At 36.2% G+C, this 14,232-nt stretch overlaps 1 protein-coding gene across 2 annotated transcripts in view; it reads right to left on the bottom strand.

Annotated features, from left to right (window-relative positions):
• TMCC1 (transmembrane and coiled-coil domain family 1) overlaps positions 1 to 14,232 on the bottom strand; it is a 240,686-nt gene that overhangs the window by 180,183 nt on the left and 46,271 nt on the right. The window contains exons 2-3 of one of the 2 annotated variants that reach the window (XM_027042708.2): positions 10,688 to 10,747; positions 6,367 to 7,056 (exon numbers count right to left, since the gene is read on the bottom strand). In XM_027042708.2, coding sequence (XP_026898509.1) covers positions 6,367 to 6,933 — 567 coding nt within the window. In that variant the 5' untranslated portion in view covers positions 6,934 to 7,056; positions 10,688 to 10,747. The remainder of the gene's footprint in view (positions 1 to 6,366; positions 7,057 to 10,687; positions 10,748 to 14,232) is intronic. The other variant, XM_053218907.1, reaches the window with a different exon arrangement.

The raw sequence follows: 14,232 nt of genomic DNA, 5'->3' as shown, positions 1-14,232 counted from the left end.
AATGATGTAACTGCAGGACACTGGATATGTCAACAAAATTTTTATGTGGGTAAAAGACAGACACTGGTAAATCCAAAAAGGAAGGGAACAAGAACCTTTGTGTTCAACATGTCATGATTGTTCCAACCAGGTCTCATTTCCATCATTAGGTCAAAGCCATGCTTTGTACATATTAGGCACAAATAAATACCTGCCAAATCTGAATTTAAAAAAGGAATCTAGCTTAAAGGCCAAGAACCTACTTTTAAAACTAGACTTGTTAAGTGGCAGATGGCTAAGGCAGAAGCAGCTGGCTTTCAAAACACAATGGCTACATTGGAAAATCAACTCAACATTTGTCTTAGGGTTATGTTTGTACATGCATACATGTACATGCAAGTCTGTAATAATGCTGTTAACTTAAATGGGACACAGATATCAATGTACTCAAACAATTACCACCAGTATTAAAACATTTCATCCTCAACACAAAAATACAGGCACCCATATTTGGAATTTGAAACAATCTCTCATACTAAGATACAATAAAATAGAAGCTCTCCAAACTAATTTCCACTTAATTAACCAACTTGCCATATCATTCTCAAACTTCATTTTCTCTGAAAGACATGCAGATTTTATCCTCACAGGATAATCAGTGTTCATGGCTGGTACACTATGGTACACTCCCATATACACTTAAGCTGCTACATCAGTTTGTTAAGTTATATTCATTTATAACTAAATAATTTAATTAAATACTACATAAACCAATCAGATGAGCATAAAAGGGTTTGTTATTTCTATGAAAACACAGGTGCTTTGGAAAGACTCAAGAAAAGCACATTGCTTTTTTAAAAACGAATTTAAGGGGCGCCTGGGTGGCTCAGTCGGTTGGGCAGCCGACTTTGGCTCAGGTCATGATCTCACGGTCCGTGAGTTCGAGCTCCGCATCGGGCTCTGTGCTGACAGCTCAGAGCCTGGAGCCTGTTTCCGATTCTGTGTCTCCCTCTCTCTGACCCTCCCCCATTCATGCTCTGTCTCTCTCTGCCTCAAAAATAAATAAACGTTAAAAAAAAAAACGAATTTAAAGTGGGCAAAGCCTTTCAAGAGATTAAAATCTAAGAGGCTGTCCCACACTGCTTCACAAGTGTCACCAGGTTATCACTCCACTTTATAAAAACTTAAAAACTAGAAATTATAATCCATGCAATGAGTGCAAGAAAGGTACAAAAGTCCAATCAGTAGGTTTATATTTTAAAATTTTAAGGCCTTGGTTTTAAGTTAAAGTAAAATATTCAAAATACATACATACCATTTTTTGATAATAAAAACTTCAACTGACTTTTGATTAAGTGACAAACTATTATATTGGCTAATATAATATAAACCCAATTATATTGGCTAAGAAGGTAAGTAGAGAACTTTAGGTTCCACCAATTTGTTGTTCACAAAGAGAATGTAGCCTAAACTTCTAAGAAGCAAATAAAAATCTAGTCAAATTTTATAAATCACAACTAATGTTACTGCATTCTGATTTTACACATGAATAACATGAGCTTTATCTCCCAGACTGGTGATTATAAATAAAATTATTAAAACTATAAGAAGTCCATTCTTAGCAAGTATTAACTAAGCAAATAGCAAACTGAATGAATGGATGACTATTCTGCTAATTCTGAAGAATTGTCAGATCACTTAAATGTCTAGAAATAATTAACATCAATTTTTAGAAATAATCTTCTTTTTAAAATCACCGGCCAATCTTTACCAATTGCATAAAAAATAAATATTACCAATCTTTTCATGCCATTAGAAAAATACAAATTAAAAACCCCAATGCAATACCACTCACAAACTAGAATGGCTAAATTTAAAAATGATGACAACACCAAATATTGATGAGGATGTGAAGAAACTAAAATTTTCATACACTGCTGACAGAAATGCAAAATGGCACAGTCACTTTGTAAGTTAAACATGCATCGTGATAAATATATATGTGGTCTTCATTTCAGGTTCCTGACACAGAGCTCCTGAAACCCTTGGATTTCTGGAGTGTGTGCTAATTGGATGACTAGTAGCCCCAGGATAGCTTTAGGATAGATGCAGACTGCCAGAAAGACCAAGGCTCAATTAGAGGAGTGGAACTTTCATCCCCACCTCTCAACCTCCTGGAAAGGGAGAGGTTTTGGAAATGAGGTAATCACCAATGGCCAGTGATTTAACCAACTGTACATGCATAATGAAGCTGCCACAAAACTCCCTAAATGACACGGTTCAGAGAGCTTCCATGTTGGTGGACACTATGTGTTGGGAGGGTGGTGTACCTAGAGAGACACAAAAGCTGTGCATCACCAAACCTCCCCATCTACCTTGCCCTAGGCAGCTGTTGTACTTTGGTGGTCCTGAATTGTATCCTTTATAATAAACCAATAAATGTAAGTAAAGTGCCTTTCTGGGTTCTGTGAGCCATTCTAGTAAATAACCAAACCTGAACAGGGAGTTGTAGAATAAATAGTTGGTTGGTCAGAAGCACAGGTGGGAACCTGAGACTTCCAACTGACATCTGAAGTGGAACCAAGTCCTTTAACAGTGAGAGCTCCATTAACTCTAACGAGTTACTGTCAGAATTTAATTGAATTGTAGGACACCCGGTTGGTGTCAGAACTGGTTGTCAGCGTGGGGAAAAAAAAAAACATACATTGGGCGTCAAAAGTGTTTTTGAGTTAAAACAAGGCAGACACATTTACCATATGAATCAGAGAAATGAAAACATTAAGTCCTACATACAAAAGTTTATAGCAGTTTTATTAATAATAGCGAGAAAATGGAAATAATCCAAATGTCCATCAACCAGGGAACAAATAAACAAATAGATACACATCAGAATACTACTCAGCAAGGAAAAGGAATGATGCAACAACTAATTCTCCAAAGCAGTATGCTAAATGAAAGAAGCCAAACACAAAAGACTACATACTGTATAATACCACTTATAATAAATTCTAGAAAAGGCAAAACAATAGTAATAGAAAGTAGATCAGTGGTAGCCAGAGGCCAAGGATTAGAGAAAATAGGACAGACTACAGCAAAGGGGCATAAGAAATCAGCGCGGGGTGATGGAAATGTTCCACATCATGACTACTGTTTTATGACCACACCTTTTTAAAACTAATCAACTGTATATTTAAAATTGGTGGGTTTTCATGGACACCTCACTGGCTCAGTCAGAAGAGTGTGCAACTCTTCATCTCAGGGTCATGAGTTCGAGCCCCACATTGGGTATAGAGATTACTTAAATAAGTAAAAACAAAACAAAACAAAACTTAAAAAAAAATAATTGGTGGGTTTTCATAAAAATCCTAGAAGGTAGTAATCTCTCTGACATCAGTGGGAGTAACATTTTTTTAGGTATGTCTCCTGAGGCAAGGGAAACAAAAGCAAAAACAAACTATTGGGACACTTCATCAAAACAAAAAACTTCTGCATAGCAAAGGAAACAATCAACAAAAAACTAAAAGACAATCTACTGAATGGGAAATGACATATCCAGTAAAGGGTTAGTATCCAAAATATCTGTAAAGAACTTATATAACTCAATACCAAAAATACAAATAATCCAATTAACAATGCAAAGACATGAACAGACATTTCTCTAAAGAAGACATATAGATGGCCAATAGACACATGGAAAGATGCTCAACATCATTCATCATCAGGGAAATGCAAATCAAAGCCACAATGAGATATCACCTCACACCTGTCAGAATGTCTAAAATCAAAAACACTAAAGAATTGGTGAGAATGTGGAGAAAAAGGAACTCTTGTTTACTGTTGGTAGAAATACAAATTGGTGCAGCCACTGTGGAAAACAGTAGAGGTTCCTCAAGAAATTAATAATAGAACAACAACGGCATCCAGTAATTGCACTACTGGGTATTTACCCAAAGAATACAAAAAACACTAATTTGAATACATATATGCACCTGTATATTTAATGCAGCATTATTTACAATAGCCATATTATGAAAGCAATCCAAGTAACCAATGACAGATGAATGGACAAAGAAAATATGGTACATATACACAATGGAATACTATTCAGTCATTAAAAAGAATGAAATCTTGCCATTTGCAACAACATGGATTGATCTAGAGAATACAATGCTAAGTGAAATAAGTCAGAGAAAGACAAATATTGTATCATTCCATTCACATGTGGAATTTAAGAAACAAGATGAATGATTAAAGGGAAAAAAAAGGACAAACCAAAAGAACACTTGTAACCAGACAACAAACAGATGGTTACCAGAGGGGAGGTGGGTAGGGGGGGTTGAATGAAACAGATGAAGAGGATTAAGAGTACATTTATCTTGATGAGTAGTATTAATATATGGAATTGTTGAAATGACTATATTGTACACCTGAAACTAACACTATACTGTTAACTACACAGGGATTAAAATAAAACAATGAAGTAAAATCGGTGGATTTTTCTGTAAATACATGTATTAAAGAAACAATTATTAAAAATGTTCCCCCCCTGGCTCTCTATGAAGTTTTCTAAAGCAATATAAACACACACAATATGCTTTACTTACAATTTTTTTCTTTTTTTTTTTTTTGAGAGTGGGGGGAGGGTGCACATGAAAGGGCAGAGGGGCATGGCGGGGTAGAGAGAGAGATCCACACCCAATGCAGGTCTCAATCTTGACCCTGAGCTAAGATCATGACCTGAGCCAAAATCAAGAGTCAGATGCTTAAGTGACTGAGCCACCCAGGCGCCCCTAATTTTTAACATAAAAGTCTATAATCACAGAATCACGAGTAAAAAAAAAAAAATTTCTTAGTGTTCTCTGGTACAGATTAAGACAAATTATATAGTTGCACTGTTAGTTATTGTCAACTAGATTGTATAATCAATGACCAAATGTCCTTTTTATTTCAAAGATAACTATTATGGGGGCGCCTGGGTGGCTAAGTAGGTTAAGTGTCTGACTTGGGCTAAGGCCATGATCTCATGGTTCAGTTCATGAATTCGAGCCCCGCTTCAGATTCTATGTCTCCCTCTCTCTCTGACCCTCCCCCGCTCACACTCTCTCTCAAAAATAAACATTAAAAAAAAAAAGGTAACTATTATGCACATAAATTTATATTATTTTCCTCATTTATACCTTTAATTTTAATGATGTGAATAATTATTCTGATGATTGCTATTCTGGTGAATATGTTATTCAGACAGGCTTAACTTCTTAAAATGACCTACTGTCTATTACTCATTTGTTTCTAATGTCACATTTAGATGGAGAGGTTTAAAGGATTCAATATTTATATTTCCAGGCTAAATATTCAGTAAAATAAATTTGCCTGTGCCAGAAGCAGACACAGTATAAAAGTGAGACTGATTAATCATTAAAACTTAAGGAATACATAAAAATAAATCCAAAACACAGCAAGATGGTGACTTATAGGGCAGACCTGGCCCACAAATATGTTCAGTTTGGCTTCTATACTAACAGGTTAAAAATCAGGAAATGACTAAACTCATTTTCAAATTTCTCAAATCAGAAGACCTGGCAAGACTGGGCTCACAGTCCCAAATCACAACCATCAGCTAAAGCTAAGAAGACATTGCCCCTTTAGACAGGACTTGTACTCTCCACTTTGTCCTAGCCCCATAACATGACTTCACTCATTGTTACTACCTGCCTGGCTACATGTACCTAAGTTTTCAAACCTTATCAGAACTATTTCTACTATGTGCCTTAACTAAGTTATTTTCATAAAACTAAGTTTTACGAAAAGAGCTCCCCCTAAATTTGTTAAGCCTAGTTCTCCCATCCAGGCAAACCTAAAAAACCTGTTTATTAAGAGTAAATTATAAGAATGCATGCACTTTATGACAGAATGCAAAATGTATACTGAATGCTGATGATGTGGCACAGTATATGAAAATTATAACCAATTTTGTATATTCCCATGCTAAGCAGACAAACCCAGATTCTAGAGCTTTCTTGCCTTCATTAATGTAAGAAAGTCAATTCATGTGCAAAACCAAAACAAGAATCATGTTTGCTCCTCTACCATAAAACTGAGCCCTTAACACACAAAAGGCACATGAAAGATACTGAAGGTTTTAGCAAAAGGGTAAAATAAACAGAACATAGCAATATGTTAGGAAGCAAATAGGAATATAATTATAGGGATCCATTCATTAGCTAGAATGAGTATTATTCATCCCATGTATTTAATGAGAAAAAAAACTTTTTTTTACCACAACTTTGAGGTCCTTGCTATCTCTTTTTAGCTACCAAAAAGAAGTTTGGAGAGTCTTAGATATAAAGAACAGTAAGTTAACAGAAAAAGGAAATCTGGCAGACTTACCCGCTCTATAGTTGCCTCATCCCCTGGCAGACATGCAGCAGCAGCAGCACAAGCTATTTCCATCATAGCAGAGCTGGTTGGAGCATCAGTTGTAGATGAAGACCTGGGTCGGCCCGACTGCATAACAGTTGCCATCTCCTGGCCAGATTTCCTGTTGATCTGGGGGCTTCCCTTTGGGGCCTCTGGCTTGCCCCGCCTACTATGTAAGCTTGTCCCTCTCTTCATCTTGGGTGGCACTCGAATCTGCTGCAGGACACGATTCAGAGCTGTGGGGTGGGTGGGGACACCATCAATCTCAGCACATGCGTTCTGGCTTTCCAGATCCATTTCAGGTTCTGGATCTGCCTGAATTTGTTGCACATCGTGTGGAGACACTGATGACCTCCTGCGCTGGTGCTGGAAGAGATGCTTCAAGCCTTGGCCAATCACATTAATGTTCTCCAAAGCATTGTGGGTCATTTTAGACAGCTTCTGTTCTGATTCTGTCTGCTTTCTGGCCTCGGCATCTTGGGATTTGCCTCCAGGATCAGGGTCCTCATATAACTGTTCACTGCCCGAAGGCTCCATCAGTAGATTTAATATGCTTATTTGCAAACTCAAAAAATTTTAAACACACCAAGACTGTCAAATTAGGTAGGCATTTGCTTCAACAGTAACTACACATGCAGCTGTGAGACGGAGGCTTCATGCCTATCTAATGCTTAAAAAAAAAAAAAAAAGAAGAAGAAAAGCAAAGAAAGAAAGAAAAGAGCATCTTATTATAAGTCCATGCAGAATTTTCAGTGTTAAAGAAAAAAACATGCCACTAGCCAAACAAACAGGCAATATCATTAAGCAATCTTTAATCAGAAGATTAAAAGACAGTTTTCTAGATAATGGGTAATGATTATTTTCTAGAATAGGAAAAAAGCTAAAAATAAGTACACAGCAAATGAAAATAGCAATGTTAAAAAAAAAAAAATCCCTACAGGTTTCAACATATGAAGAACTGAATACCAGAGGAGTCATCTTGGAATGGAAACCATAATAATAGTTTACAGAACAGCCATTACTTGGGAAATCAAGAAGGAACAGACCATTCATACGTACAGTCTAGATAAGGCAATTTAATTCCTCTCAGTCACAACCACAGTTAATTGTCCATATGCTGAAACTCAGCAAAGTAAATTCAAAGAATAATAGTGACAAGTGGACATCCCAATCTAACTGTGGATTTTAATGGAAAAGAGAAATTTCTTGTTACCAATCATATTCATCAGTCACTGGTAAACAGGGGTGTTTATTGAGAAGAAAATGGAAACAAAAATCTTGCAAGTTGAATTCTCCGCTGAACACAAAGGACCATCTGGCACCACATGAGCAAATGATCCAGGCAGAATCTGTCTCTACAGAAACTAGAGCTTTGCCCTGTACCAACTATCAAGAAGAGAGCTTCAGAGTCACTCCAGAGGTGGGGAACAAGAAGCAAGACAGTTTACATTTCAAATGGACAAGTGTTGAACAGCTGGGAGTTGGTCCCCACCCCCACCCTACCCTATGAAAAAGAGATTCAAAGAAATCCCTTTCTTTGAATAGTGTCATCTCTGACAGAAGCTTCTCACATATCCACACAAATTAAAAGCAACGAAGTAACACAGTAACTGGGTAGACGGAAGAGTAGAGAAAAAGAAAGGTTAAAATGCAATCACACACCAATATTAAATGCAGGAAATTAAAAGGAAGCTGAAACTAAGAGATGTAAAGTCAGCAAAACTGCCATGGTTATGGAAATCACATGCAAAAAAAAAAAAAGGAAAGGGGATGGTAGGGATGAGATTTAATGGAAAGAAACAGTACTTCTGTATTGAGGTTCTGCAAATAAATAAGTTTGTATTAATGCACAGAACCTGAGGACAAAATATGATATAGGATGTTCTTTTTTTCCCTATTTTCCCTCAATTTTTTGTTCAACGAGCTTTAAAATTCCCTATACTACCAAGTACTTTGAACAGCCTAAGTCACTACTAGTAAGGCCCTATGGGGGTCATGTTCTGGGGATATGGAGACTCCTTGCCACCAAGTAGCAATCTAGAAGGCATAAACTAGCTGGAATGTAAGAGTTAACTGTGAACTAAAGGATACTAGAGTTCAGAGGGGTAGGAATGCAAACCCTCTAGTTTTCTTCTTGGTAACTACTCTCAGAAGGAAGACCTTCTTACCGTGTATATGGCACTGTCATTGTGGCTCTGCTGTCCATATTCTTTCATACTTATTTACTCATCTCCTGACCTCTTCATGACTCAGAGGCATAAACATCACGACAGACTTAAAGACATTTATCTCTCACAGTACCTTCCCACTTTCTAAATACCACAAAATTCTTTGCTCCTAAATTAGGCAAATGAGTAGCAGTCATGAGAACAGGAAATTTCACTGCTTTTTGCTTAAACTCTTTGTGGTCATGCTGAAATCCTGCCATACCACCGGGGCCTCTTGCCCTTTTCCTGATTGCACATTGCTTTTGTTTTTCCTCTTCCCATTGAGGGAGCTCAGAATGAAACCCTTAATCCTTATTAGTTAATGACTGTCTTGGCCTTTACTGGAGTTTTCTGGGGCTCCTTGAGGGCAAAAATATTGCCAATATTGCCAGTAGTACATATATTTAATTATACTCACCTTCACTCATGAGTTTGTGGAGCACACTAATAGTTATTGAATTATTTCCACCCTACAAAGCATTGAGCCCCTCAGAGAAGAAGGGTTATGTAACCAAGATACTCCAGTAACTAATCTGGGCAATTGAGACCCTGAGAAGATGAGAAGATGTGAAAGCAGCAGACTAATAAGGTAGTAATTTACCTTTCTCCTTATTTGTATTCCATTAGCTAAATAATACAACTGATTTTTTTGTTGTATCTGGAAGCAAAAGATAGAAGTTTCTCCCATGAGAGTAAAAGATACCACAATAAAGGAATGGTGTCAAAGTTAGCTGGAAAACCAAATAAATAACGTAATTTTACTTGTCCTATATATAAAGATGTTACCTGTAAACCTGTTTCTTTGGGCAGTGTTATAAGCTAATCAAATGGCCATCTGATAATTAAAAAAAAAAGGGGGGGAAACATAATACATTTTTAACATAACTTCATTTGAGATTTCACTAGCATCTGTACATCATCTTTATTTTCAAACAACTGGAAATGATGACTGATTACAAATAAAAAAATAACAGCATTCCTAAGAAAACCTAGAAACAAGAGTGTCAATTTCCAAGCCAAAGCTTGCACAGGCTATCTATACAGCTGCAAAGGTTATATACTACAACAGTAATAAATTCTGGCATTTCTAAAGGCAAGACATACCTTAATCATACTAAGTAGAGGCCTATTTAGCATGGAACCCTAAAAAAGCAAAATTAAGCTTTAAACATCAAGTTCTAATATAAGAATTTTTAAAAACAACCTGTTGCACTGACTCTAAAATGTACTAGTATTTATACTTGTATCTATTATCTGCATTACTGCTGTGATAACAATACAAACAAAAAATATGGTCAAAATTTTGAAGCTTGTTAAAATTTTCTGTAGGTCAACAGAAAATCTTTAAGGCTACCTTTTGATATACACCAAATATGATGGAAGGTCAAATACTGTGTCCAAAATACCAAAGACAGTGATGGTATACTGCTGACAGTAAGAATGCAAGCACTAAACAAATTCAATAATGTCAAAATTTTTTAGGACTCCTTTATTTTCTCCTTTAAGACAGCAAATTCAAATGAGTAACCCTGCTCAGTTTATAAAACTCTCCAAACAATATATTGAGATGCCTGGTTTAACACAAGTTCAATCATAAAGTATCATAAGATAGAAATGTTGGCTTCACTTTTATTCACTCAGCTTCTCTGAAAAGTAAAGTTTTTATAAGTAAACCAGAAGAAGTAAAGAAAGAGAAAAGAGAGTAGAAGGATGTAAGGAAAAAGAGGGGAAAGAATACAAAGTAAGGAAAAGAGAAGGAAAAGGTAGCTATCTACAGACCAGGTATTTCAGAGAACTTTGTTAAATTCTCCGAAATTTTAACAATTTTTCTAGAAAGACATAATACACCATTACTTCACATTCAAGAAACAATCTACTCTGAATTAAAATCAGAAATAAGTTTAAAAGTTATGTTTTAAAACTCTGGCAAATGTTTAGGAGGGTGCTCTGGAAAACCATTCAAATTATATATAAATTATCTTTATTTCTTTACTTTTTTTTTCTTTTCTGATAGATATGGTGACCAAAGCTTTTTGGCTTGGCTATCAACCAAGTTATTTCACTAACCATAAAGAGTTGTATACTTGCCTTTATCACTCTTCTTCAAGCACTTCTAAGGTGTACAGGAATCCTTTCAGGAAAAGCTGAAAGTGAACATTAAGAATTACAAAGTGAAAAACTTAGATGGGTAGCTTATCTATTACATATACACAGAAAAAAACTGAGTTTATATGTTTATGTTAATATTTATCTTTCACTGGTAGGAGTAGGGTAATTTTTTCTAATATTTTTCAGTGTCTTCTAATTTTTCACAAATGTTATGAAGAAAAATTATAATCAACAAAGAAGATATTTTTGAAAAAAGTGCTAACTTGTTAGTACTTAAGGAAGTGCACATGTAATAAATAGCAATGAATATTTTTACACTCTCATACTGAATTAGGAATGGCTATTAATTTTAAACTTAAAATGAAATACAAAGCAAGCACATAAAGGCAATTTTATAAGCAAATATTTTTTCAAGTAGTTCGCAATTCTAGATCTGTAATATTGCATTCAAAGCTAACTCTTAAAAACTGTATCTACCATGTACAATTGAGAATCAAGATGCACGAAAATTGAAATTTTTGTGGAAAACGACCTTCTGACAGCCATTACCAGAGAAACTATTTAATTAAGCAAGTATTGGGGGAGCATTTGCTTTATGCTCAGCATTATACAGACCAAGTGAAAGCATATTACCCTGCCCTTGAGGAACTCACAATCTGGGACGGAAAGTCAGATTCACGTACTTAAAACAAAAGGAAACTAGCACAAAACCATATTATTAAGCTAAAATGTGTGAAGAAAACTGCAATTAATATTAGAAGATCAGTTAAGAACAGATTTGTTCAGGAAAGCTTCATGAAACTTTTAACTGAGCTTTGAAGGATGAGAAAATGGATGAATAAGCAGGAAGATATGGACCAAGATTTCCATCTAGAAGAGCAGTAAACACAATATGTTTGGGGGCCAGTAAAGATGCTAGATGACTCTACTGGTCTATATACATTCCTAAGGCAACTGAAGAATGGGGTAGCTCGTGGGTAGATGTGAGAGAGGACTTCCTATCACATAGTCTTTTGTACCTTTTGAATTCTGTGCCTTACGACTATTATTACATATTGAAAAATAAACATATTTTTAAAAAGGAAGGAATCACATGTGTTAATCTCTGGGGTAAACATTTAAAAAGTAGTAAAATAATACATAATTACTATGATAATAGAAAGGAAATACAAATTAAAATGCCCAAATGAATGCAAAAAGGAGGGTAGATCACAGAACAAGTAGAACTTAATATAAAAGCAAAACATAAGGTGTCAAATAGAAGCTCAAATATTCCAGTAACTACACTAATATAATCAGACCAAAAGACAAAAATTATTGCACTAATAAAGAACAAAACTCAACTATTATGGTGTTCACAAAAATCACTCCTAAAATAAAAAGAAAACAGTTAAAAATAGGGGCGCCTGGGTGGCTCAGTCGGTTGAGCATCAGACTTTGGCTCAGGTCATAATTTCACGGCTCGTGAGTTTAAGCCCTGCACTGGGCTCTGTGCTAACAGCTCAGAGGCTGGAGCCTGTTTTGGATTCTGTGCCTCCCCCTCTCTCTGCCCCTCCTCCACTCCCACTCCGTCTCTGTCTCTCTCAAAAATAAACAAACATTTAAAAAAAGACGGGGAGGCACCTGGTTGGCTCAGTTGGTTAAGCGCCTGACTCCTGGTTTCAGCTCAAGTCACAATCTCACAGTTTCATGAGTTTGAGTCCCACTTTGGTCTTGGGATTCTTTCTCCCTCCCTCCCTCCCTCTCTCTTTCTCTCTCTGCCCCTCCCCTGCTCACACTGTCTTGGTCTCTCTCAAAAATAAATAAACTTAAAAAAAAAAAAAAGAAAAAACAGTTAAAAAGTATAGGAAGGTCATACAGACATAAACTAAAAGAAAGCCTCTCTAGCCATATTAATAGTACTCAAAGTAGACTTTAATGCAAAAAGCATTTATAGGTGTATAATTCATAGAATTCAAGTATAACTCATGAGTAAGATATAACAATTTAAGATTCATATGCACATAATAACATAGCCTTCAAATATATAAAGTGAAAGTTGGAAAAATTACAAATAGTGAAAAATATCCATAATCATAATGGGGAAACTTTTAACAACTCTGAGTAGCTGACCAATGACTCAGAAAGAGATTAGAAAAGGATAAAAATATAGATTTGAATAGCATGATTAACCAGACCTACACTACCCAATAACTGAAGAATAAATACTCTATCAAGCACAGAGATCTTTTACCAAAATTGATCATATGCTGAGCCCTAAGGTAAGTCTCACAAGTTACTCTGTGACCACAGTGTGGATTCCTAATGTTCAGAGAGTGAAAAGAATCACACTCTTCCTACCCAAACCCCATTTTCTCTTGATCTAACCTCTAGCAATACAGCAGAGATGGGAAGTTGAGCCACACGGGTGAAGGCGGGAAGGAAATACAGGCTTCCAGTTATGGAATAAGTCATGGAAATAAAAGGCACAGCATAAGGATACAGTCAATGTAACAAAGTAATATCGATGTAAAGACACAGATGGTAGTTATACTTGAGGTGAATGAACATAGCATAATGCATAAGCTTGTCATATCACTAAGCTGTATACCTGAAACTAATGTAACACTGTTATGTCAACTATACTCAAAAAAACATACATACATAAATTTTTAAAATACAGCAGGGATAGAGCAACACAGAGGCTGGACAAATACCCAAAACCCGGAAAAAGGGAAAGCTTTCTCTCCAACTAAAGGAAATATAGTCCCAAGAGCATGGGAGAATTCCATTGCAGTTAGGAGGATTTAAAATATAATTTTGACAAACTGCTTAAGACTGAATGTGGGCTAACATGAGGCTGGAAAGCCCCTGGGGGCTGCAATCATAAGAGTTCTCACCCTGATGTACACTTTTTTCCAGGAACTTCAAAAGAATCTCTAATGCAGGGGCGTAGATCTGAGAATATGCAGAAAAAGCTCCTCATCCTTGCCCTCACCCATACCTATGGAGCTTGAAGAGTAGAATAGCCAATGCCAATCAGCCGAGATCTATTTCCCCCATCTCCCTATGGAACAAAAGGCTTAATCTGCAAAGAAAAATTCATCAACTACCCAGAGGACACTGATTGAATCCCACTAGAGCTGAAGGAAAGAAAAAGAGACTGAGGATACTGACACACAATTTTCACTCTCTGTAAAGTAACAATAACCTTAATGCAGGGTGAGAGAGGTTTGAAAAACCTTAACTTTAAAAACCTTACGTTTTAGGGGTAACTGGGTGGCTCAATCGGTTAAGCAAATGACTTTGGCTCAGGTCATGATCTCCTGGTTGGTGACTTAAAGCCCCAAGTCAGGATCTGTGTTGATAGCTCAGAGCCTGGAGACGGCTTCAGATCCTGTGTCTCCCTCTCTCTTGCCCTTCCCCACTCACACTCTCTTTCTCTCAAAAATAAACATGAAAAAAAATTTTTAATTAAAAAAATTTTAATAAAAAAATAAGTAAAATCCTTAGGTTTTAAAAATTAATCTAGACACTGCAG

This window comes from Acinonyx jubatus, chromosome A2 (genome assembly GCF_027475565.1).
Source record: "Acinonyx jubatus isolate Ajub_Pintada_27869175 chromosome A2, VMU_Ajub_asm_v1.0, whole genome shotgun sequence".
Taxonomy (NCBI): domain Eukaryota; kingdom Metazoa; phylum Chordata; class Mammalia; order Carnivora; family Felidae; genus Acinonyx; species Acinonyx jubatus.
Note: the sequence above shows the minus strand (reverse complement) of the source record. Positions and strands in the feature narration are given on the sequence as shown.